Below are 22,886 nucleotides of genomic sequence, written 5' to 3' on the forward strand. Positions count from 1 at the left end.
TATTAATTAAACTGCATACATTTAGATGGATGAGACGCAGTCCACTGCTGGCTTTTAGATCATCTGGGTTTTCAAGGTTCAGGGCCTGGATTTGGGTGAATGTTACCTGATAGAAGAAGCAAAGGTTTCTTAACTTGGTCAGCTCTCCGTCTGCAAGCAGCTGGTGAGACAAACTGCCCCGCACTCGTTGTCCCTCTCAGCGGTGGAAAGTAATTAATTATATTTACCCGCGTTAATGTAATTGAGTAGCTTTTTTGTGTACTTCTACTTTTTAAAGTAATTTTTAAAATCTGTAATTTTACTTTTACTTAATATATTTTGTTTGAAGTATTGTACTTCTCTACATTTTAAAACATTAATTATTACTGAGTAAAAAAAAAATAAAAAAAATCGCTCCCTGGAAACTACTTCAGTGCAGTATATAATGGGCAAGAGAACAAACTGGCGCTAAAATCACAAGAAAGATGCAGACGGACAAGACAGGCGTTCAAATGTCTTATTATTCTAAATAACTGATTCCTTTAATTGAAAACAACTAATTTGAGATTTATAGGCCTATCCCAGTGATGTCAACTCAGTTCCTGGAGAGCTGCAGCACTGCAGAGTTTAGTTCCAACCCTGCTCCAACACACATGCCATGTAGTTTTCAAATAAGCCTAAATGATTAGATTAGTATAGATATAACAATTGATTAGACCTAAATGATTATATAACCCTAATTAAACACATCTGATCCTTAATTAGGGTTATATCTATACTGTTGTAGGACTGTTCCAGGATCTGAGTTTGACACCCTTGGCCTATCTCATTTTTGTGTCACTGCCACTGTTAAAAGGTTAAAAGTAATTTTTACTCTGAGTAAATTTTAAATGAACTACTTTTTACTTTTACTTGAGTAGATTTTTAGACTGGTACTTTTACTTGTACTTAAATGAAATTTTATTAAGGTAATGGTACTTTTACTTGAGTAAAATATTTTCGTACTCTTTCCACCTCTGGTCCCTCTACACCGCTGCACGTTCAGCATCCGCCATTTATCACATTGAAACAAAGTCGCAGGACGAGTTGCTGTAATCCAGTGGTTTGATCCAAACGGAGCCACATCCGACTGGAAAAAGGCCACCGTACTAGGCGCAGTAATCCACATCAAAACACCCAGTCCATCAATATCCTCCAATTTGTCTACTATTTGCGATGTCAACATGAGGCAACCCCATAGGTAGAACAGCCCAACTGGCCACATAGTTATCCGTTTTCTTGTTAATAATCAGTGTACTTGCTAAGTAAGCAGTGTACAGTGTAAAGCTTTAACCAATCTGACCGATGGAAATACTATGTAAAATCTAATTGGCTGAGAGGATTCTGCACCTGGAATTCTTTTGACAATCAAAGTTGGATCTTTAATTTCTTTCCAGTTTAATAATATTTAACATTGTTAATCAAATGTACATTAGAAATGGCTAGAAATTAGGTGTTTGGATGATTTTACGTATAAATAACCTCTGTCCAACTGGTTGGTCAAAACTGGCTTCATCCCTTGGACTGTTTTTGTTCATGCCCCTGGTCAGTGTCACGTCTCCCTCCTCTATTGGACTATGTTTTTCGGCGTGGGGACGCGCCGTTCCGGGAGGGGGCGAACTGTCACGAGTCTGATCTGTTTTTGTTTAGTTATGTCTCTGTCAACCTGCCTAGTTTGTCCCAATGATTATTAGTTAATTAGTCCCACACTTGTTTCTGTTCTCCCGTGATTATGTTCTGCCTTTATAACCGGAGTTCTTCCTTGTTCACGTGTCTGCTTTTGTTTATGTTACACCAAATGTTTCTTGGAGTAAAAGCCTATTGTTTGATATACCTGCCTGTCGTGTCCTGTTTTGCATTCTTGGGAGCACACACGTAACAACCTAGATACAAGCTGTTCATTTTTTGGTGGTTTGTTTTCTGACATTGCTGGGGTTGGAATTGAACTGCTGGTAACATCTGGCCAGAGGAGAACTGGCCCCCTGAATAAGCCTGGTTTCTCCCAAGGTTTTTTCTCCATTCTGTCACCGATGGAGTTTTGGTTGCTTGCCGCTCTCGCCTCTGGCTTGCTTAGTTGGGGGCACTTAATTTCCAGCGATATCATTGACTTGATTGCACAGATACTATCTAAACTGAACTGAGCTGGACGATGACATCACTGAATTCAATAATAAAATGCCTTTAACTGAAAATGGTTGTCTAATATTGTCATTTTACATTATTGGCACACTATTTTTCTATTGTGATATTGGAAATTTGCTTTATAAAAAGCGCTATATAAATAAAGGTGACTTGACTTGACTTCACTTGGTGACTAATGAAACTTCTTAAAACGTTAGCATTAAAAACATTATCATTGCATTGTTAATGGAATGTTCTAAAAACATTATCAGTAAAAATGTTATCATTGCCTTGTTAATATAACGTTCATACTGTAACAGACACTGACAAAAAAAAAAAAGGATTCCTGTTTCCCAAAAGGAGGATTTTGTAACATTGTTTTGAATTGATCTCATTAGTGTTCTGTGCAGTAGTGTGTTTTACAGGTTTGTGTGTCATCTGAGGCCAAAGTTTTAGTCTAACAAAAGAAAACACGTTTTTGACTAAAATGTTTGACCTGGAAGTTTGAAAGTTGCACAAACTGGTGTGTAGTTTTGAGATTGCGTTAACAGTTGTGAGAAAATGTGAATTGTTTCATGAATTGTGTGTCCACTATAGAAAACAAAGCACATGGATAAAATATCTTAAAAACAGTAGGCCTAAATAATAATTTAATAATAATTAATTATTTACTATTTCATTAAAAATAGACGTTTCACAAAGCTTTTTTTCCCCTAGCTCTCAGGAGGAATTCTTGCAATTGTTATTTGATCATCGTTACTCTATTCAAAAGTATGTGCGTTTATAACGTGATATGATGGGCGTGGTTTTGGAGAGTGCGTGCCGTGCGTCATTCAAACACAGCGGGACTAACGGACGACTCTTCAGAGACAGCGGCTTTCAGGTAAGCTGAGTGAATTTTGTTGATTGTATGAAAAATACTTTGATCGCAATGTTTATTAGCTTAGTTTTGCAGCAGTTACTATTGTTTTAATGAGGTTATGATTAACAGTGTGAATGATTTTTCTCGAAAACTGCTAACGTTACCGCCATTTACAGAGCTATTAGCAGGATTTAGTATGTATAACTAAGGAATAGAGTCGAAATTACGTTGATAGAAATTTTAACTAAGACCGGATTTTTTCCCCGTACCATTTAGTTAACTCTTTCCATATATCAAAAATGTTTTTTCACGCTCTTGAGAGTCACCAGGCCGGCTAAGGTCAGCTGACCGGAGGGGTTGAAAGCCCGCGCATTTTTTCCTACAGCGGTAACTTAGTTAGTTTGACGTTTGATATTCATTAGACATTCTCGGTTTCATACTCTTTGCGTGGTTTGTGTTTTTATATACGGTAATTTACTGAATCCATATTTTTCATATGTTTAATGTACTAATTACGTACTTTGACAGCCATTAAACTCTACCGTTTGAGATAAAAGCTACATCCACACGAAACCAGAGCTTTCCCTATCCGACCTGTTTTTTCCCCTCCTCTCAAGAAATATCTGCGTAACTTGCACACTAAACCACGAAACCGACACAAAACAGTGTAGTATACATGCCAGACCAGCACGTGGCGCTGTAATTATACCACAGAGATACGCTAAAAACGGAAAAGAAGACTTGGACTATGGGCATAATAAATCTTGCGCGCGGTATACAAACGAACATGAAAAATACATTTATTAATCTGTGGTAATGTTAGTTAATAAAAAGACAATCATTCAGTGTTTGTTCATGTTGTTATTGCTGTTAACTTACGTGACGCGGTTTGACTAGCGATGAGACATGGGGCGATGACATTATCGTTTCACAAAATGTACTGATTGTTACTGCTGTACACACGAAAACGCTTGCCACAGATGAATGCAGCGCAGATACCTCGAGACAAGTTAACTCATAAGCATAACTCATGAGTGGCTAATCATTTATTGATCATGCAGAAGCATTAAAAAAACACACACAACTTTGGCTGTACAATTTTTTTTTATATATCTTATCTTCTGCGTGAGCAAGTACAGCATTCCAGTGCTTTTATACAAAATCTCACCACATTTAAATGTAACACTGTTGTCTTTTTGTCCTTCCAGTATCTCCTGAATTCCTCTGAAGCTTCAGTCCACTCTGATGTCCCAGTGATTGAAGCTGACATGGAGATGTCAAAGTGACATCATTAAAAAATTGTTGTCATTTATAATATCGTCGCCTTGGAATTATAAGGTTCTATCTGCATTCTGAGTGGTTTTGAGAGATGGAGCTTCAATCTTTATTCAATGTTGAGCCTCACATATAGCAAAATCGATATGGGGAACAAGTCTCTTTCCTAAATGAAAATGACAGAGACCCTAAATGTATTCTAAATATATAATGTTAAAATCCTCTCAAAGTTTTAAATGGGGGTTTTTGGAACAGGTCAAATGCAGATAGAAACTAATTCTAAAAAGTCATTTACCGCTTGGAATTATAAGGTTCTATCTCGCAAAACATTACCTGAAGCAACAATTTTCAAGAAATACAAATAGTTTATTTATCGTTTGTTTTAAAACATAAAATAATCATACTTCCTTACCTTTTGAAACTTAGAAGGGCTCGATTTGAGCAGGTGATTTTTTTTACCATCACTGTCACCGTCAAAGTGCATTTCCCCAGTATACATTCAGCATCTGCCTCATTCGCAATCTCAATATATTCTCAAAACTATCGTTTTCAGCATGTATGTGAATAAAAGTAACATTTAACAAACCCTGTATTGTGTTTTAGTCATTGTTATTTGGTGCTGAAGAAATGTTGAATCTGGGTTGCTGTGGTACAGTGAAAATCTAACAATGGAGAAATTCCTTTATCTATTATTTTATATAAAGAGTGCAACAAGAATTAACCCAATGTACACTCTTGAAAATGAATCGGTTTACTAATACCCCCAAACCCCCCTCCCCCCAAAAAAGTACATCAACCATGGTTTTGCTACACTAACCAGCAAAAAAACAAATGTTTTAGTTACTTTACATTTGAGCCTATATTTGAAAAGGATTGCAAACAGAAACTGTAAAGATAAGTGTGCCAGTCATGTCAGAGTGAGAAGTGTGATTTATTTGTAATTATTAATTGTTCTTTAAATAGAGTGCTGTATCGCTAATGGCAAGCACACATAATAATAATATACATAAAATAAAGTGAGATGATCTGCTGCTGATCCTGAATGGCTTGTTTAATGAGTGTTTATAGTCTGAGGCTCATCAATATTCATAGAGCTGCTGAAAATCCTCTTTATTTCATGTCAATAGATCCTGTTTTCACCTCATTCATTATGCTGATGACCTCATTTCATTAGTCTGATAAACCATGTTTCATATAACACACAAAACTAAAACAATAAACAAAAATAGTTAAAAGTTAATTATCAATTTATTTGTACCTTGCACATTTGTAAAATTAAATTTTCTGTTTAATCTTTTAATCTTGCATTATTTATATGCAGTATCTTTTAAATGTGGGTTTATTTTATATATAAATTTTAGAGTTGGCCAAATAATTAATCACACTTAATCTCATCCTCAATAAAAGTATATGTGCACATAATATATGTTTGTACTGTTTATATTTATTATGTATATATAAATACACACACAGGCATGTATATATTTAAGATAAATATGTTATGTTTATATATTAAATATATTTATATATCATATAAATTATATAAATATATAAGTAAATATTTTATAAATATATACTGTATGTATTTGTCTTTGGATGTGATTAATCGTGATAAATCGTTGCCCAGCACTAATTAATTTACTTGTATATTAATTAATTATAGAGAGAGATATAATTTGTGAGTTAATAAAACATTTTAATTTGCTTAGATAGATAGATAGATAGATAGATAGATAGATAGATAGATAGATAGATAAAAATAAATCATTGAAATGTATGAATTAGTGCAGAAACAAACTCAGTAACTGATTTATCTTTAATTTGCCAGATCTGCTCCTCCTTCAGTGAAGCTCCTCCCACAACAATCACACCTTCAGTGAAGCTCCTCCCACAACAATCACACCTTCAGTGAAGCTCCTCCCACAACAATCACATCTTCAGTGAAGCTCCTCCCACTGCAGTTCAGCAATAAATGCTGGAATATTCTCATCAGTCTACAAGTGAAGACGAGCATCAGAGCATCAGGAAGAAGTGAAATCTGCAGAGACAGAGTTTATTGAAGGACAGAGAGAACATGAGAGATCCAGAACCCTGCAGAATGAAACGCACTGAAGAACAAACAGGTTGGTGATTATTCTTCATCCTTCATCAATGAGACTGAAGAACAATTAAAGTTATCTGCAGTTCATCAGATTTAGTGTTTATAAAAATACCTTAAGAGTTGTAAAAAATGAAATGGAAAAATTCAACCAATAAATAATATAGTGGAGACTTTCTATCTCCAGGGTACAAAATAGGGACTGAAACGGAAACTCAAATGTTCAAATGATGTCACTTCCTGGATGTTGCCATTAAAAAGGAAGAAATAAATGGAAATTGTGCTGAGTAAAAAAAGTTTGGGACAGTTTTAGTTTAAAATAATTATGTAATTTATTAGTATTATTATTATTTTTTTTAGAAAAATATATTTATGTTAATATTTTATTCTAACATATTTTAATTGTGTATTTGATTAAGCATCGAGTAGTTCTCACTACAGAAACATTGGATGTAACTGTGTTTTTTAATATAGATAATTGTACCTTATTTTGTAAAAATGTAAAAAATCATAATTTGTTGTAGCTGTTGTCTTCTTTCATTTTTACCTTTTTAACTTAAATTTCAGATCTAATGGAGGAGAAAAAACATCATGTCAAAACTGGAGGAAAAACTCACTCACAGACTGAAAGAGTTTCTTTACTGAAAAGAAGAGACAAGAAAAGTTTCACCTGCACTCAGTGTGGAAAGAGTCTGACAAACAAACAGTGTCTCAAACTTCACATGAGGATCCACACTGGAGAGAAACCATTCACATGTGATCAGTGCGGGAAGAGTTTCAGACAACAAGGACACCTTAAGAGACACATGAACATCCACACTGGAGAGAAACCATTCACATGTGATCAGTGCGGGAAGAGTTTCACACGATCATCAACCCTTAAGAGACACATGAACATCCACACTGGAGAGAAACCATTCACATGTGATCAGTGCGGGAAGAGTTTCACACGATCATCACACCTTAAGATCCACATGAACATCCACACTGGAGAGAAACTGCATGAATGTGATCAATGTGGAAAAACATTTTTGTGGGCTTCAGCCTTGAATAGACACCTGAAAGTTCATTCAAAGGTGAAACCACATTCATGTTCTTTCTGTGGAAAGAGTTTTTCACAACTGTGGAATTTAGAAGTTCATCAGAAGAGACACACTGGTGTGAGAAATTATATGTGCTTTGAGTGTGAGAAGACTTTTATTAAAGCTGAAGATTTGAAACGGCACCAGAGGATCCACACTGGAGAGAAACCTTACAAGTGTTCACACTGCAACAAGAGATTCATCTGTTCAGGAAACCTGAAAAGACATGAGAGGATTCACACTGGAGAGAAACCGTATCACTGCACTGCATGTGGGAAGAGTTTCACTCAATCATCTTCTCTTCAGAGACATAAAATAAACAATCACAATAAGTAGTTTACCTTCAGGTTCAGTGCCTTCAAGTGCTACACCGCATCTCTTCCATATTAATCTGTCATAAGAAACATGATCTAAATGTCACAGTGAATAAAGTTCATCTTCAAGACCAGCAGTTTCTGTGAGATTCAGATCAACTCAAAGATGGAGTTCCTCCCCAAAGAATAATATCTAAAGTGTTATTCTTGTATACAGCTTTGCTTTATGATATAAATTATATTATTATGGTTTATTATGAGTTTAATTTTATGTTCAAAATGTTCTTCTAATGCATATCTGAATAAGGTTTTACAGCTTCAAAATGTTCTTGTTCACTAAACTGAAAAATTTGTAAACTTTGTAAACACTGTTTTAAAAGGTGCTATTATAAATAAAGCTTTAACCAATCAGACGTAGAAGTATTTCAGTAGAAGTAAATATTTCTGTCACTACTGTGATATAGACAGAGATACTTTTAAAAATTCTCCAACAGAATTAGGACTCCCATGCACAAAGGAAAGTTACAAGAACTCTGTTAATGAACTTTCCAGGAATCCTCATTTAGCTGATGTTCATGGCATAAAATTTGCCTCTGTGTTTAATAACCTAAAGCACTTCCATGTATGTGACCCAGGACTCCCTCCATGCTTGGGACATGACCTTTTTGAAGGTGTCGCTTCAACAGATCTGTCTCTTTACATCAAGCATCAACAGCGCTGGTAAAGATGTCGACTATGGTGTTGCATCTGTAGTGTCCACAATGGCGTATATCAGGGAAAAGGAGGATTCACCTCCTTTTTACTCCTTGGGGAAGTCGTGGCCTAATGGTTAGAGAGTCGGACTCGTAATCCAAATGTTGCGGGTTCAAGTCTCGGGCCGGCAGGGATTGTAGGTTGGGGGAGTGAATGTCCAGCGCTCTCTCCACTCTCAATACCACGACTGAGGTGCCCTTGAGCAAGGCATCGAACCCTCAACTGCTCCCCGGGCGCCGCAGCATAAGTGGCTGCCCACTGCTCCGGATGTGTGTTCATGGTGTGGTGCCCTATCAGTTTGTCTTTTCATGCAGCAACATCAGTTTCTGGACACAGTTCTGGTTTGTGTGCAGCAATATCACAGTTCTTAGATTGGTGGTTTGCAGTACTGTAGCTGATGGCATGTTGTGTTTTCTGTGCTTCATTTCAAATGATGCGTCTTGTCTCTTAGCTTTATAAAAAGCATCAACAATTTAATTCTCAGAACACCAAAAATAAATGACTATATAATAGGGTTGTGACGGTTATGAAATTTTCCCTCTGATCAACCGACAGTATGAAAAAAATAGCTTGTAAATGCCAGTCCGCATTTTACTTTCGAATTAGCTGCAATTCGACATCAATTGCTTGAACGAATAACAACAAGGCTGCATTTCTCAAAGGCATGGTAAGCCTAAGTTGATCATAGCTCAATGGTTGACAAAGGTTCTATGATCAATTTAGGCTAACAATGTTTTTGAAAAATGCAGTCCAAAACAGTACAACGACAAACGTCTCAGGTTACGTATGTAACCATGGTTCCCTGAAGGGAACGAGACGCTGCGTCGAAAACGCATATTGGAACGCCTTCAGCGTGACCAGGCTCTGAATATGATGTGTAATCAGTCAAACAAGGGCGAGGCGTCACGGGCGGGGTGACGTCACGACCAGGAAGCATATAAGCACGTGCGGCGGAGCCGGCTTCAGCTTCAAGTCATGAAGCAAGCGCTGGCAGGGATGCCGGAAGTGTGGCAATGCGACGCAGCGTCTCATTCCCTTCAGGGAACCATGGTTACATACGTAACCTGAGACGTTCCCTTCCAGGAACTTCGAGCTGCGTCGAAAACGCATATGGGAACGAGATACCAACGCCGCCAGACTGACAAGTCCCTGCCTGGTGTCAGGACGAAAGGACAGAGGAGCCGGGAGGGGCTCGGATGTCGAGGTCATAGAACCTAACGAAAGTCAGGGGCGTGGACCACCCAGCTGCGTTGCAGATGTCCTGCATGGAACACCTGCCCAGAAGGCCTTGGAGGCCGCCACACCTCGGGTTGAGTGCGCTCTGACTCCCACCGGCGGGGGGAGCTCAGAGGCCTCGTATGCCAAAGCCATGTTACCCACAATCCACCTACTAAGAGGAGGGCTTCGTAGCAGGAAGACCACTCTTAGGCGGACCATAGCACACTGGCAGCTGGTCCGCTTTCTCCACAGGGAGGACCTGTGGATGTATGCGTCTAGTGCTCGCACTGGACACATACGGTTGTGCTTCTCCTGGTCTGGCTCCCCGAAGGGAGGAGGACAGGAGGCCTGCAGTACGACCGGCTGTGGAACGACTGATGGGACCTTCGGAACATACCCCACGCGGGGGTAGAGGAATACTTTCGCCGAACCGGGCGCAAAGTGAATAGAGGCCGTAGTCAGGGCCTGAAGGTCACTCACCCCTCAGAGAGGTGATAGCCAATAAGAAAACGGTCTTGATAGTGAGGAGTCTCTCAGTTATCTCCTGAATGGGCTCGAAAGGTGCATTGCACAGAGCCTCCAGAACCACAGCCAGATCCCACGTAGGGACGAGATCGTACCGGAGGCCTCAGCCTCAGCGCACCGCGGAGGAAACGTGTAACCAGGGGGTGTCTACCCACTGACTGGCCACCGGTAAGGGCGTGGTATGATGAAATAGCTGCGACGTAGACCTTAACAGTGTAAAGGGTTACCCCTGCGGAGAAACGGGCCTGCAGGAACTCCAGTACTGCACCAACGGGGCAGTTGACTGGGTCGAGCTGGCGGTCCCCGCACCAAGAAGTGAAGAGCCTCCACTTCAAGGCGTACAGTTTCCTCGTAGAGGGAGCTCTGGATTGGAGGATGGTCTCGACAACCTCGGTTGACAGACCGGAAGCTATGAGCTGTGCCCCCTCAGGGGTCACACCAACAGCTTCCATCACTCCGGGCGAGGGTGCACCTCGGTGCCCCCGGCCTGTGAGAGGAGGTCCCTCCTGACGGGCACTTCCCACGGAGTGCCGTCGAGGAGAGATATCAGGTCCGAGAACCATACTCGGTCCGGCCAGAACGGTGCTACTAACAGTAGACTGACCTCGTCCCGGCGCACTCTCGCCAGAACTCCAGGGAGCAGAGCGATCCAGTCCCGTCCCAGAGGAGCTGGAGGGGTCACCAAGAACCAGAGAGGACATTGTGCTGACTCTTGAGTCGCAAAGAGGTCCACCTAACCAAGGATTCCTCCACATGTCGAAGGCACGGACACAACGGCGTGACACTTTGACAGCGCGGAGTGAGTTTCCCCTCAGGGAGACCCCCTTGGTCTTGAGCCACCACTGTAGGGGCCTCATGTACAGCAGGCCAGAAGGTATCACGCTGGACGCAGCTGCCATGAGCCCCAGCAGTCTCTGAAACTGCTTGACAGTGAGTGACTGGCCTTCTCGCACTCTCCTGACTGTAGTAAGGATCAACTCGATCCGAGCAGGAGACAATCGTGCCTGCATCGTGGTCGAATCCCACACCACGCCTAGATAAGTGATTCTCAGAACAGGAGAAAGCACATTTTTCTTGCCATTCAGTCTCAACCCCAGTTCTTTCATGTGGGCGAGAACGACATCTCGATGCCGAACCGTCAACCGCTCTGATTGAGCGAGGATCAACCAATCGTCAATATAATTGAGTATGCGGATGCCCTGAAGCCGCAACGGGGCCAGTGCCGCATCCACACACTTGGTGAAAGTGCGGGGTAAAAGTGCTAGGCCGAAGGGAAGAACCCGATATTGGTACGCTTTGCCCCCAAAGGCGAACCTCAGGAACTTCCTGTGAGAAGGAAGGATGGAAACATGGAAATATGCGTCTTTGAGATATATCGTGACAAACCAGTCCTCGGACCTGATTTGAGTCACGACCTGCTTGATAGTAAGCATCCTGAACTTCAGCTTTCTGACTGAGCGGTTCAGTAGACGCAGATCCAGTATGGGCCTCAGCCCTCCATCCTTCTTCGGAACAATGAAGTACCGGCTGTAGAAACCGGACTGGGTCTCGTGAGGAGGAACCAACTCGATGGCTTCCTTCCTCAGCAGAGTACCACTTCCTGTTCCAAAACCAGAGCCTGCCCGGGGCGGACCGCAGTCATAACAACCCCGCAGAACGGCGGGGGTGGCCCGCCGAACTGAATACGATAGCCTTTCGCTACGGTCTGCAGGACCCAAGGAGACACATTCGGCAGCCGCTGCCAGGCTGTCAAATGCTCTATTAAGGGAATCAGTCTCTCGAGACTGACCTCTGGCGCAGCCAGACCGCTGTCTCGAAGCGGCGCACCGGCAGGAGACGCGTAATCTGGCGGCTGAGGCGAGTTTCTCGGCTCCGCGCTGCCGGGCGGACAAACCTGAGAAATATACTCGCTGGGACCGGCTGTGCCCTGGAACAGCGGCAGGGTCAGCAGACAAGTCCCTGGAGGGCACCGAGGGGAGACGGTCACCGTGTGCCGCGGTGTAAGCCGCTCCACCCCAGTAGGGGTCGTCCTCCGTAGTCCTGGGGCTCACCCGTCAGGACCTCTGAACGAACCAGACCCTGAAAGGCAGGACCCAAAGAGACACATTTGGCAGCTCGCTGCCCAATGATCTTCTAAGGGAATCAGTCTCTCGAGACTGACCTCTGGGTTCAGAGAAGCGGCCAGACCGCTGTCTCGATGCGGCGCACCGGAATGAGACGCGTAATCTGGCGGCTGAGGCGAGTTTCTCGGCTCCGCGCTGCCGGGCGGACAAACCTGAGAAATATACTCGCTGGGACCGGCTGTGCCCTGGAACAGTGGCAGGGTCAGCAGACAAGTCCCTGGAGGGCACCGAGGTGAAGTGGTCACCGAGTGCGGCGGTGCAAGCCACTCCACCCCAGTAGGGGTCGCCCTCCGCGGTCCTGGGGCTCGCCCGTCAGGACCTTTTGCGCGAGGAGCTGGTATGCGGAGGAGGTTGCGCCCGCCCAGCAGCCACCTGAGTTTAGAGAGCATGCATACCCTCTGCCCACCAAAGATGTTGTAAGCAGAGCAGGAGCCTTCAAAGGCGATACCGTGGAGGGAGACAGATAGCTCGCAAGCGTCTGTTCAACCCACGGCATCATCGCCGCATACCCGCGCTCATTCAGCTCTTTTTTTTCTCTCCGCAAGCCCCGCGAGCGCAGCCGCCGCTCTGCCTTTTTTTTCTGATTTAAAGGCAGAAGCGGGACCGGCTTTATTCATTTTATGCTTGTGCAAACACTGCAGCTTACAAAGCTTTCATAGTTATATCATATTGGGGTGACAGAGGCGGCGAAACCTCGTGAACGCTTGTCACATCAACCTCCTCAGAGGAAGAGAGACGAAGCATTGAGCCCTCATCTCGGGGGAAGAGACAGCTTCCACACCGAGAGACGGGGCGCCAGATCTGGCTGATACGGGAGGAGATAGGGGCATGCCCGTCTCACACTCGCCAGCCAGATCAGCCTGCGAGCCCCATGAGTGCAGCCGCCGCTCTGCCTCGGCAGCAGCGGGACCGGCACCGCGTGGGGAGCTCGCGAAGGCTCCCGGCTGGCGGTTTTAGGTATTAAAAAGCATTTTTTGCAGTGTGTAACATTTTCTCCCTATAAAGCAGTTTGACTTACCATTGTGTGTGAAATGTACTATGTGAGGGGGGAGGGTTAGTTTAGTTTGTCACCTTTTTCACCCCTGACGAGTTTGCACCCCTGGTTATGGTGTTAACTCCTTTCTTGAAACGGTGGGAAAATGGAGTACCTGCGTACCTGCATTCTTGCTCCTAGGATACCTGCTCCGTCAGCTCCTTGATTCCCGAGTGCCCGCTCCAAGTTCGCGGTGTGTATCTCCTCTGGTTTCCTATGATCCCCGCTCCTCCTGTGGAAAGACAAGTAACAGTTCAGGTTCCGAAGACTGACTCCGAAGATATCTTTAGTTGTTTCACTCACCTGCCATCACGTTCCTTGCTCACCTGTTGGTCAAATAAATTACCTTTGTACCATCTCTTTGCCTCTAGTCCTCTTCCGTAACAGAATTACAACACGATTGCAGTGGTGTTGGAAGCTATGTATATAACTTATATCAACCTATGATTAAAGTGACATGAAAAATTATATACAAAATGAATGTACGCTAGTGAACAATTCATGCATGCATGTTTTTAATCAAAATGTCATAACTTGCTGCAGTTCAGCCAATTGCTTTGAGATCCAGCACAGTTCATTGTTTGCAGGTACGTCTTCAAGTGTTTCTATGCTTTTATATAATTGTTTCTCTGTTTGGAGTTATAATATTATTTAAATATGTTGAATTTGACATTAAAATTAGTTTTATTTTAGAGTAACCAACAGAAATTTGGGGTGAGAGGAAAAAATATTTTTAAAAAAATGTGCGTTCTCTTGCGATACTTTACAGCTTGCAGTAGTTTATACAGTAGGTTCACAATGAATGAATGAATGATTCATTTATATAGTGCTTTGTGTATTGCTGTACACCCAAAGCGCTTTACAATCATGTGGGGGGTCTCTCCGCAACCAACACCAGTGTGCAGCATCCACTTGGATGATGCGACGGCAGCCACACTACAACGGCGCCAGTACGCGCACCACACACCAGCTACAGGTGGGGAGGAGAGAGAGTCATTGAGCCAATCAAGTGTATGGGGATTATTAGGAGGCCATGATAGACAAGGGCCAGTAGAAGGAATTTGGCTAGGACACCGGGGTTACACCCCTACTCTTTACGAGAAGTGCCATGGGATTTTTAATGACCACAGAGAGTCAGGACCTCGGTTTAACGTCTCATCCGAAAGACGGTGCTTTTTGACAGTATAGTGTCCCCGTCACTATACCGGGGCATTAGGACCCACACAGACTGCAGGTTGAGCACCCCTTGCTGGCCTCACTAACACCTCTTCCAACAGCAACCTAGTTTTCCCAGGAGGTCTCCCATCTAGGTGACCAGGCTCAACCCTGCTTAGCTTCAGTGAGCAACCGGTCTTGGGCTGCAGGGTGATATGGCTGTGGCTAGTACATTTGGCACACTGATAGATGATATCCACAACTGAATGCAACAAAAAGTGTTGAACTTGCGCGAGTGCACATGCTAAATGAAGGTGGATTGAATAAAATGGATAAAAAAAAAGATAAATTAAAGAATCATTTATTAATGAGCTGCAGTTTTATTACATCACGCGCTGACACAGATGCAGTATTAACGCCACAGGTCATCAATAAGGTGCAGATTGGTCCTCAATTTGAGTACAATATTGCAAACTGTTTTACAGTGTTTCCAACACACTTTTTCACAGTGCGCATCACACGCTCAAACTCATCAAAAGTCAACAAGCAAAAACTTATCCAAGTGACTCCAGCTGAACGCGCGTGAGAGAGACGAAGCAGCGCAAATCGCGCAGCTCTTAAGTGAGTGGGAATTTACTGAACGTGGCACTTGCGGGAGTTAACACTGTACGCAATATCCGCAACCTCACACCAAATTTCAGGTCGTGTAGATAGGCAAGCATATATACAAATCATTTAGTAAGCAGAAATCCAAAATTTACCTTAACATATTAGAGGAAGATGTGACTGCATTGATGCTTGAAGAATGCACTTCCAGCAGCCATGATAGGCTACACAGCAGTTGGCGGTTAAAGTTTTCTATGCACAATTTGATTTGACGAAAGTCACGAGACACTATCTCCCTATCCAATCATATTAATGGATAAAAATAAAATTTAAATAAGCATGTAACGACCACAAACGGAGGAAAATAGCGGAGTAAAAGTACCGATACTTTTACTCCGCTATTTTCCTCCGTTTGTGGTCGTTACATGCTTATTTAAATTTTATTTTTACTTTTATAAAAGTAAAAGTCCACAATTTTTAAACTACTCAAAAAAGTACAATTACTGATAAAAACTACTTAATTACTGTAACGTGAGTAATTACTTAATTACTAAGTCACATGTTTGCTGAAAACAGAGCTTTTTTGACAGGGTAAAAAGGGTATTGTTTTACACTAAGACCCTAAAGAATCATATCAACTTGTGGAAAATGAGCATCTGATGACCCCTTTAAAGAAAAAGGGACATTCTGAACACAGCTTGCCTGATCTGTGATCGCTACAGGATTGCCTTGTAATCTATGGTGGGTTAAAATAACTATTTTCTGATTTGTCACGACCTTTTGTTTAACGATCAATTGATATCGATTGATTTTGAAACTGTTTGTTTTTCAGTTTAAATGTTTTATCAGATCAATCAAATTTAAAACATTAAGCCACAGTTAAGTACTATTTTCCTTTATTGTGTCTCTGGCCTGTGTGCTCAAACACTGGGACACTAAAAACCGTGCCCTAGCATAATAAATAATAATAATTAATGTATTAGTGGTCATTTCATTTTACTGGCTGACTTAAATTTCAGGGAGATTTTACACGTTTAATTGAAGAAAATATGATTTTAACAGATAATTTGGTTTATACTGACCAAAAGAGTGTTAAGAAATTGTACTATTTGTTATCCTATTAAAATTAAATGATTGTTTATTGTTTCTTAAGTATGTGAATAAATGTAATATTTAACAAACCCTGTATTGGGTTTTAGTCATTGTTATTTGGTGCTGAAGAAATGTTGAATCTGGGTTGCTGTGGTACAGTGAAAATCTAACAATGGAGAAATTCAGTCTGTCTTTTATCTATTATTTTATATAAAGAGTGCAACAAGAATTAACCCAACGAAAATGAATTGGTTTACTACTAATAATAAAAAACATGGTTACTATAGTTAAACCTTGGCAAACACAAATCAACCCTGGTTTTGCTACACTAACCAAAAAAAAAAATGTTTTATTTACTTTACATTTTTAAATTTGAGCCTATATTTGAAAAGGATTGCAAACAGAAACTGTAAAGATAAGTGTGCCAGTCATGTCAGAGTGAGAAGTATGTTTTATTTGTAATTATTAATTGTTCTTTAAATAGAGTGCTGTATCGCTAATAGCAAGCACACATAATAATATACATAAAATAAAGTGAGATGATCTGCTGCTGATCCTGAATGGCTTGTTTAATGAGTGTTTATAGTCTGAGGCATCAATATTCATAGAGCTGCTGAAAATCCTCTTTATTTCATGTCAATAGATCCTGTTTTCACCTCATTCATTATGCTGATGACTTCAGATCTGTTAATTGCCACATTAAGCTCATTTTATTGCTGTCAACGAATTTAAGCAAATGACACTAACAGCTATTGTGACATAACAAGATGTAATTATCATAACTGCATTTATTTCATTAGTCTGATAAACCATGTTTCATATAACACACAAAACTAAAACAATAAACAAAAATAGTTAAAAGTTAATCTTACATTGTTTATATTCAGTATCTTTTAAATGTGGGTTTATTTTATATATAAATTTTAGTGCTGGTCAAATAATTAATCACACTTAATCTCATCCTCAATAAAAGTATATGTGCACAAAATATATGTTTGTACTGTGTATATTTATTATGTATATATTAATACACATACATGCATGTATATATTTAAGAAAATATGTTATGTTTATATATTAAATATATTTATATAATATAAATTATATAAATATATAAGTAAATATTTTATAAATATATACTGTATGTATTTGTCGTTGGATGTGATTAATCATGATAAATCGTTGCCCAGCACTAATTAATTTGCTTGTATATTAATTAATTATAGATATAATTTCTGAGTTACTTTAATTTGCTTAGATAGATAGATAGATAGATAGATAGATAGATAGATAGATAGATAGATAGATAGATAGATAGATAGATAGACATAAATCATTAAAATGTGTGAATTAGTGCAGAAACAAACTCAGTAACTGATTTATCTTTAATTTTGGCAGATCTGCTGCTCCTTCAGTGAAGCTCCTCCCACAACAATCACACCTTCAGTGAAGCTCCTCCCACAACAATCACATCTTCAGTGAAGCTCCTCCCACTGCAGTTCAGTAATAAATGCTGGAATATTATCATCAGTCTACAAGTGAAGATGAGCATCAGAGCATCAGGAAGAAGTGAAATCTGCAGAGACAGAGTTTATTGAAGGACAGAGAGAACATGAGAGATCCAGAACCCTGCAGAATGAAACACACTGAAGAACAAACAGGTTGGTGTTTATTCTTCATCCTTCTTCAGTGAAGCTGAGAAACATTTAAAAAGAATTGAATGAAAATTGTGCTGTAACAGTGTTGAATGAAAAATATTGGTCAGTTAAATTAGTTTAAATTAGTTATTAATTGCATAATAAGTTTTTATTACAGTACATTAATGCTAATATTATGTTAATAATATACTATTATAATTGTGGAGTTGATCAAGCATCAAGTAGTTTTCACTACAGAAACATTGGATCAGTGTCTGTATTTTTTAATATAGATAATTGTATCTTATTTTGTAAAAGTGTGTCAAAATTATCATAATTTGGTGAATCTGTTGTCTGCTTTCTCTTCACATTTCTCAGATTTGTTTTATTATTTATTTATATTGTAACCTTTTTAACTTTAATTTCAGATCTAATGGAGGAGAAACAACATCGTGTCAAAACTGGAGAAAAAACTCGCTCACAGACTGAAAGGGTTTCTTTACTGAAAAGAAGAGACACGAAAAGTTTCACCTGCACTCAGTGTGGAAAGAGTCTGACAAGCAAACAGTATCTCAAACTTCACATGAGGATCCACACTGGAGAGAAACCATTCACATGTGATCAGTGCGGGAAGAGTTTCAGACAATCAACACACCTTAAGAGACACATGATCATCCACACTGGAGAGAAACCGTTCACATGTGATCAATGTGGAAATGCTTTCACACAATCAGCACAACTTAAGGACCACATGATCATCCACACTGGAGAGAAACCATTCACATGTGATCAGTGCGGGAAGAGTTTCACACGATCATCAACCCTTAAGGACCACATGATCATCCACACTGGAGAGAGAATGCATCCATGTGATCAATGTGGAAAAACATTTTTGTGGGCTTCAGGCTTGTATAGACACCTGAAAGTTCATTCAAAGGAGAAACCACATCTATGTTCTTTCTGTGGAAAGAGTTTTTCTCATCTGCAGAATTTAAAACTACATCAGAAGATACACACTGGTGTGAGAGATTACATGTGCTTTGAGTGTGAGAAGACTTTTATAAAAGCTGAACATTTGAAACTGCACCAGAGGATCCACACTGGAGAGAAACCTTACAAGTGTTCACACTGCAACAAGAGATTCAGTCGGTTAGAAACCCTGAAAACACATGAGAGGATCCACACTGGAGAGAAACCTTACAAGTGTTCACACTGCGACAAGAGATTCAGTCGGTCAGGAGACCTGAAAACACATGAGAGGATTCACACTGGAGAGAAACCTTACAAGTGTTCACACTGCAACAAGAGATTCAGTCGGTCAGGAGACCTGAAAACACATGAGAGGATTCACACTGGAGAGAAACCTTACAAGTGTTCACACTGCAACAAGAGATTCAGTCGGTCAGGTGACCTGAAAACACATGAGAGGATCCACACTGGAGAGAAACCGTATCACTGCACTGCATGTGGGAAGAGTTTCACTCATTCATCTTCTCTAAGCAGTCATAAAATAAACAATCACATGAAGTAGTTCATCTTCTTTCAAGTGCGACATTGCATTTCTGTCCGTCGTAAGCAGTGACACGACCAAAAAAACAAAACTATAGTTACAGTGAAGACCATCACTTTCATCTGTGAGACTCAGTTCAAAGATGGAGTTCATCCCCAAAGAATAATACCTAAAGTTTTATTTTTATTATGCTTTATTATGAGTTTAAATTGATGTTCTCATAAGACATATTACTTGCAATTTGTTTATACTTTTATGAAGGTTCAAACTGTTCTTGTTCAAGAAGTTGAAAAGAGTTTGATTTTATTTTTTATTTAATCTTCGATACTGTTTTTATAACAACTGGTCATTTTTCCACTTGTGGTGTATTTTAGAAAATGCAGATTAAACTTGCTTAAACTTTTATTGTCCATTTGTCTGCTGATTCTTTTTACATCAAGAATGAACAATTTCCTAATTTTAGTTACATCCAAGCGCTTCACTTCACTTAGTCAAGCAGAGCTTTGGGTCCGAGCCTCCATTGAGGACAGCAAGCCAAGTTTGTTTACTATTAACCATCAGGACAGGATGGGCAAGCGAACTCATGAAATGCCTAATAAACTATATTTCAGCTCACACCTGACTGAAGTTTTGCCATTTTGAACAGAATTTGACGCGTTTTTTGATCATCTACCGTTGATTTCGAAGATAGGCAGCAAAGGACACATTTACAAAGAAATAGACATCACCACAGAAAATAGAAAACAACGTAAAACATAATTTTCTAGAAAAAACAATGCAAATCCTAGTCAGTTATTAAAACATGTACACTGTTCTTTATAAACAGACTTTTAAATATTTTTACACGTAGCAAGAGATGGTACAGATTCCATATGTAACATACCTTGAAACTCATTCCACACATACAGGGAGCTCGGTGTGAATGGTACGTTCCGCTGAACGCACCACCCTCTGGAGGGCTCGTCTGTCCTGCATAGTGCAGTTCCCGAACCAGGAAGTGATGCTGCCCGTCAGGACGCTCTCGATGGTGCAGGTGTAAAAAGTCTTAAGCACCCGAGAGGGAAGTCTAAAGTCCCTTAAGCGTCTCAGATGGTACAGACGCTGCCTGGCCTTCTTCACCAGGGTGCTGGTATGACAGGACCAAGTCAAGTCCTGCGTGATGTGAACACCCAGGTATCTGAAGCTGTCCACTCTCTCCACTGGAGTCCCGTTGATCGTGATCGGCTGGTATGACCGCTCCTGCTTCGTACTGAAGTCCACTATCAGCTCCTTAGTTTTACTGATGTTCAGGTGTAGACTATTCACCTGGCACCAACTCTCCAGGTTCTTAATCTCCTGTATGTAGGCCGTCTCGTCGTTGTCTGAGATCAGGCCCAACACAACAGTGTCATCAGCAAACTTGATGATGGTGGTGGAGTTGGAAGTGGCCACACAGTCATAAGTGTACAGTGAGTACAGCAGGGGGCTCAGAACACAACCTTGAGGGGCTCCAGTACTTAGGGTGATGGAGGATGAGGTGTGTTTACTAGGGGTGGCACGGTACACAGATGTCACGGTTCGGTACGTACCTCGGTTCGGGGGTCACGGTTCGATACAATTTCGGTACAACAGGGAAAAAAAGACATCTACTTTGCTCAGTTTCTTTTATTTTGATGTGAAAATGCTAAATATTATTACATGTTATATATATAAAATCTGTTTTGTTTTCATTGTGAGTGTACACAAATAAAAGCAGACCTTTAACTACAAGCAACAGCACAAATAAAAATACAATAGAGTAAAGATACAAATAAAATAATCAGTGATTTTCAGGGGGTTTTTTAGGTACAGAAATTGAAGTATGATTAAAGTAATCAAAGGTAAAACAGCATTGCATATTTGACTGTATAAATTAAAGATTACTCTTTATTAAAGTTACAAAAGCGATTCAATCAAGAGCAGTGAGTGATTTCTTTGTTGTTGCCGTTTATTTAATATTAACTGTCACTTTAAGAGAAAGCACTGATACTGTACGCCCAGCCAGCTATGTCTGCTATAGGATACTTACCAAGACGGGCATTTTGACAGAATTTTGTGGGAATTTATCCATTAAAACACAATACTTCAGAGAGAGCTTCATATTTGCGCGCGTTCTGAGGCGCAGGTTTGTGCGCTTCTGATGAGCGCACGCACAAATCTTCTCACTGCGCGCGCGAGCTCGCGTCCTCTGGCTCTTAAATATTTGAGCTGGCAAAGCTTACATGACTTTAGTCTAAACACCGATATCAACGTGTGCTGTTCAGGTCTCACCTGTGCGCGCGCTATCAGCACCCGGGTGATGACGGAATAAATGCTCATATTCCAGCATACGCACTCGCATTGAACAAGAGTGAATGATTTGTCCACTTATTATTTTATTTTTCTTTCTCATCGCTGTTGTTATAATGTACTGGGAAGCCAGAATGCGCATCCATTAACAGAAACATACATTAGCCGAACCCTATTTGTTTTACGTGTTATTTATAACAAACCACATGCGTTGTCAGAATTCAGTTGAACCGCGGTCCTAGCGCGTGTCGAACCGTGTGTGGAGAACCGTGTGGTTCGTTTTTTTTCTGCGAACCGTGCCACCCCTAGTGTTTACCCATCCGTACGGCTTGCTGTCTGTCCTTCAGGAAGCTGGAGATCCATTGGCACAAGTATGTGCTGAGACCAAGGACCTCCAACTTGGAGGTGAGTGTGGAGGGAATTATGGTGTTAAACGCTGAACTGTAGTCCCCAAACAGCATTTTTACATAATTCCCTTTTCTGCAGTCCAGGTGACTTGTTGTGGTGTGGCGGAGGTGTGAGATGGCATCCTCCGTGGAGCGGTTATGCCTGTATGCAAACAGTAGTGGATCCAGTATGTCTGGTAGTGATGCAATGATGAAGTCTCTGACCAGTCTCTCAAAGCACTTCATCACCACTGATGTGAGGGCTACAGGGCGATAGTCGTTTAGGCAGGTGGGGTGGGGTTTCTTGGGGACAGGAACAATGGTGGACTGCTTAAAGCATGAGGGGACTATGGACTGTTCCAGGGAGAGGTTGAAGATCACAGTGAACACCGGTGCTAGCTGGTCAGCGCAGGCCTTCAGAACCCGACCTGTGATGCCATCTGGTCCTGCTGCCTTCCTGATGTTCACTCTCCTGAATGCCCTCCTCACGTCATGCTCGGTGATGGTGAACACGTTGTCCTCACCGGCTTCCTCAGCGTGCATGCAGTTAGCACTGCTAGCGCCGTTAGCGTGATTTACTGCAGCCTCGAAGCGAGCATAAAAAGTGTTCAGCTCGTCAGCCAGAGAAGCGTCCGCATTCCCCGATCTGGAGGGTGGTGTTTTATAGTCCGTGATGGTTCTAAGTCCCTGCCACAGGCTCCTAGAGCCGCCATGTTGGAATTGCGACTCTAGTTTCCTCCCGTAGCGCTGCTTCGCCTCCTTCACCGCTCT

At 41.1% G+C, this 22,886-nt stretch overlaps 2 protein-coding genes across 3 annotated transcripts in view; both read left to right on the forward strand.

Moving 5' to 3' along the window:
* LOC306874505 (uncharacterized protein) overlaps positions 1-13,885 on the forward strand; it is a 36,625-nt gene extending 22,740 nt beyond the window's left edge. For both annotated transcript variants that reach the window (XR_013784636.1, XM_079424615.1), the window contains one exon: positions 13,829-13,885. The gene's annotated coding sequence lies outside the window, so the exon portion shown is untranslated. The remainder of the gene's footprint in view (positions 1-13,828) is intronic.
* Positions 13,886-17,850: 3,965 nt separating this feature from the next.
* The window catches only part of LOC306874820 (uncharacterized protein), a 30,670-nt gene continuing 25,634 nt past the window's right edge, over positions 17,851-22,886 (forward strand). Inside the window, exon 1 of the mRNA XM_079425091.1 lies at positions 17,851-17,936. Coding sequence (XP_079281217.1) covers positions 17,888-17,936 — 49 coding nt within the window. The 5' untranslated portion in view covers positions 17,851-17,887. The remainder of the gene's footprint in view (positions 17,937-22,886) is intronic.

This window comes from Barbus barbus (genome assembly GCF_936440315.1).
Source record: "Barbus barbus genome assembly, chromosome: 9".
Classification (NCBI taxonomy): Eukaryota; Metazoa; Chordata; class Actinopteri; order Cypriniformes; family Cyprinidae; genus Barbus; species Barbus barbus.